The following is a 1,657-nucleotide window of genomic DNA, read 5'->3' as shown; positions in this document are numbered from 1 at the left end:
TCAGGACATTGACATTCCCGTTGTTGATCTCCATGTGACGGAGGGCGTACACACCATACACACCTTTGACTATATCGTCCTGCCAGAGCAGATTTCACCGGTGGCGTCTTTGCAACCTCAGAGATTGGCACGCACATTAGGAGGTGATGCGCGCGAACAAGCCCTACAAAGCAGAGTCGAGGAGCGAGTAGCGAGACTACATCAGCTCGCCATGCAAGAGCAGCAATTCGCAGCAAACGCTGAGCAGCTCCAAAATGATTTCACTGCACAGAACAGGAGAATTCTGGCACTGAGAGATGAGGAGCGTGACACTTTGGCGAGGCTCAGTAGCCTGCAACATGCAGAAGTCGAACAAGTGCTGAGACTGGAGACTCTCCAGGCAGACGAACAACATAGGCAAAGCGAAATCGCAGAGCTGGAGCAGAGGCGCGCAAACCTTGGGGAGGAAATTCGACTAGATCTGCTTGCTACTAGTGAGAACGGACAAGCGGGCATCGCTAGCCAGGAAAGGGGGATGCCTGACCCCGATGCATCTTTGCGCCAGGAGGAGGCACCTCAGGTGGAACAGCTGGTGGCAGAGGAGGGAAGACTGCAAGCTCTGGTGGCTGACCTCACATTGCAAGTCGGCCGACTCAATGACGACAGGCAGCGCCAGGTTTCATCTATGGCAGCGGTGGAAACACAGCACATATCTGCAATCGAGGGGCTCGTTGCTCAAGAGTCAGCACTGCGAAGCAAAATTGAACAGCTGGAGGCGATATTGCAACAGCTCCAAGCTAGGCTTCATGAGACGGCGGCGAGCGAGAAAGACGCTAGTGAGGGGGAGTGTTCTTCAGTGGACAGTGGTGTCCAGCCTCCGTCGCCGCCGGCGCTAGGCACCCACGTGGCCCAGATAGCAAGGAGTGATGACTGCGACGAAACTGAAGAGAGTAGAGCTGCAAGCGGGCAACAGACCGGGCTTGCTTTGGAGCACATGGTGTGGGAAGCTTTGCACTCGGATGATGAGGTTTCAAATGCATCAAATGCCACAGGGGATGCAGGAGATCGACGATCATCCACGGCATCTGTGTCCGCTACCGAGCAGCTGATGGAAACCTCGGAGGTGCAACAGGACAGCGAACAGGTAAGATACTCGTTTCATGGCAGCCAAGCCTGGCCTGACAAGTTGTAGATTGTGCCAAACGAGACAGAACAAGTGTCCGTAGTGTTCAAATTGTTACTGGACGGGGAGTGGAGGACGCAGCATGAGGTGCAGGTAGACCCAGCAGAACCGTCTGCGGTGCAGCGGGCCGCGGCGAAATATGTGCGAAACGGGTTGGGTGTCTTTAGTAGCAAGAACCAAATGCTTCGTCCACAGAACTGTTTTAGGCGAGTGATGGATGATGGGAGCAGGACTATTCATTTAATCCCGCAATGGGCCGCAATAAAGGATAGAGAAGTGGTTGGAGACAGGCCGCGAAAACGGCGACGGGAGCATTGAATAGCATAGAATACAATAGATTCTGGGACAGAACCTGGGCCGGTATGCGTGAGCTAGTGTATTTTGTGTCCTAGTGTCTTTAGTCCAGCATACAGCGAGTGCTGGAACCCCTGCATTGGCACACATCATGTTCTGGGATACGTCATGTACTGGGATACGTCATGTACTGGGATATAG

General features: G+C 53.8%; 1 protein-coding gene across 1 annotated transcript; it reads left to right on the top strand.

The window, feature by feature from the left end:
- Positions 1-211: 211 nt before the first annotated feature.
- On the top strand, positions 212-1,171 carry BBA_10306 (uncharacterized protein; the record flags this gene model as incomplete). Its single annotated transcript, XM_008605403.1, has 1 exon — positions 212-1,171. One exon carries the CDS (start codon positions 212-214, stop codon positions 1,169-1,171), a length of 960 nt encoding a protein of 319 aa, XP_008603625.1.
- Between the last annotated feature and the right edge of the window lie 486 nt (positions 1,172-1,657).

This window comes from Beauveria bassiana, assembly GCF_000280675.1.
Source record: "Beauveria bassiana ARSEF 2860 unplaced genomic scaffold BBA_S00124, whole genome shotgun sequence".
Lineage (NCBI taxonomy): Eukaryota > Fungi > Ascomycota > Sordariomycetes > Hypocreales > Cordycipitaceae > Beauveria > Beauveria bassiana.
This window is presented reverse-complemented; position numbering and strand designations above follow the sequence as displayed.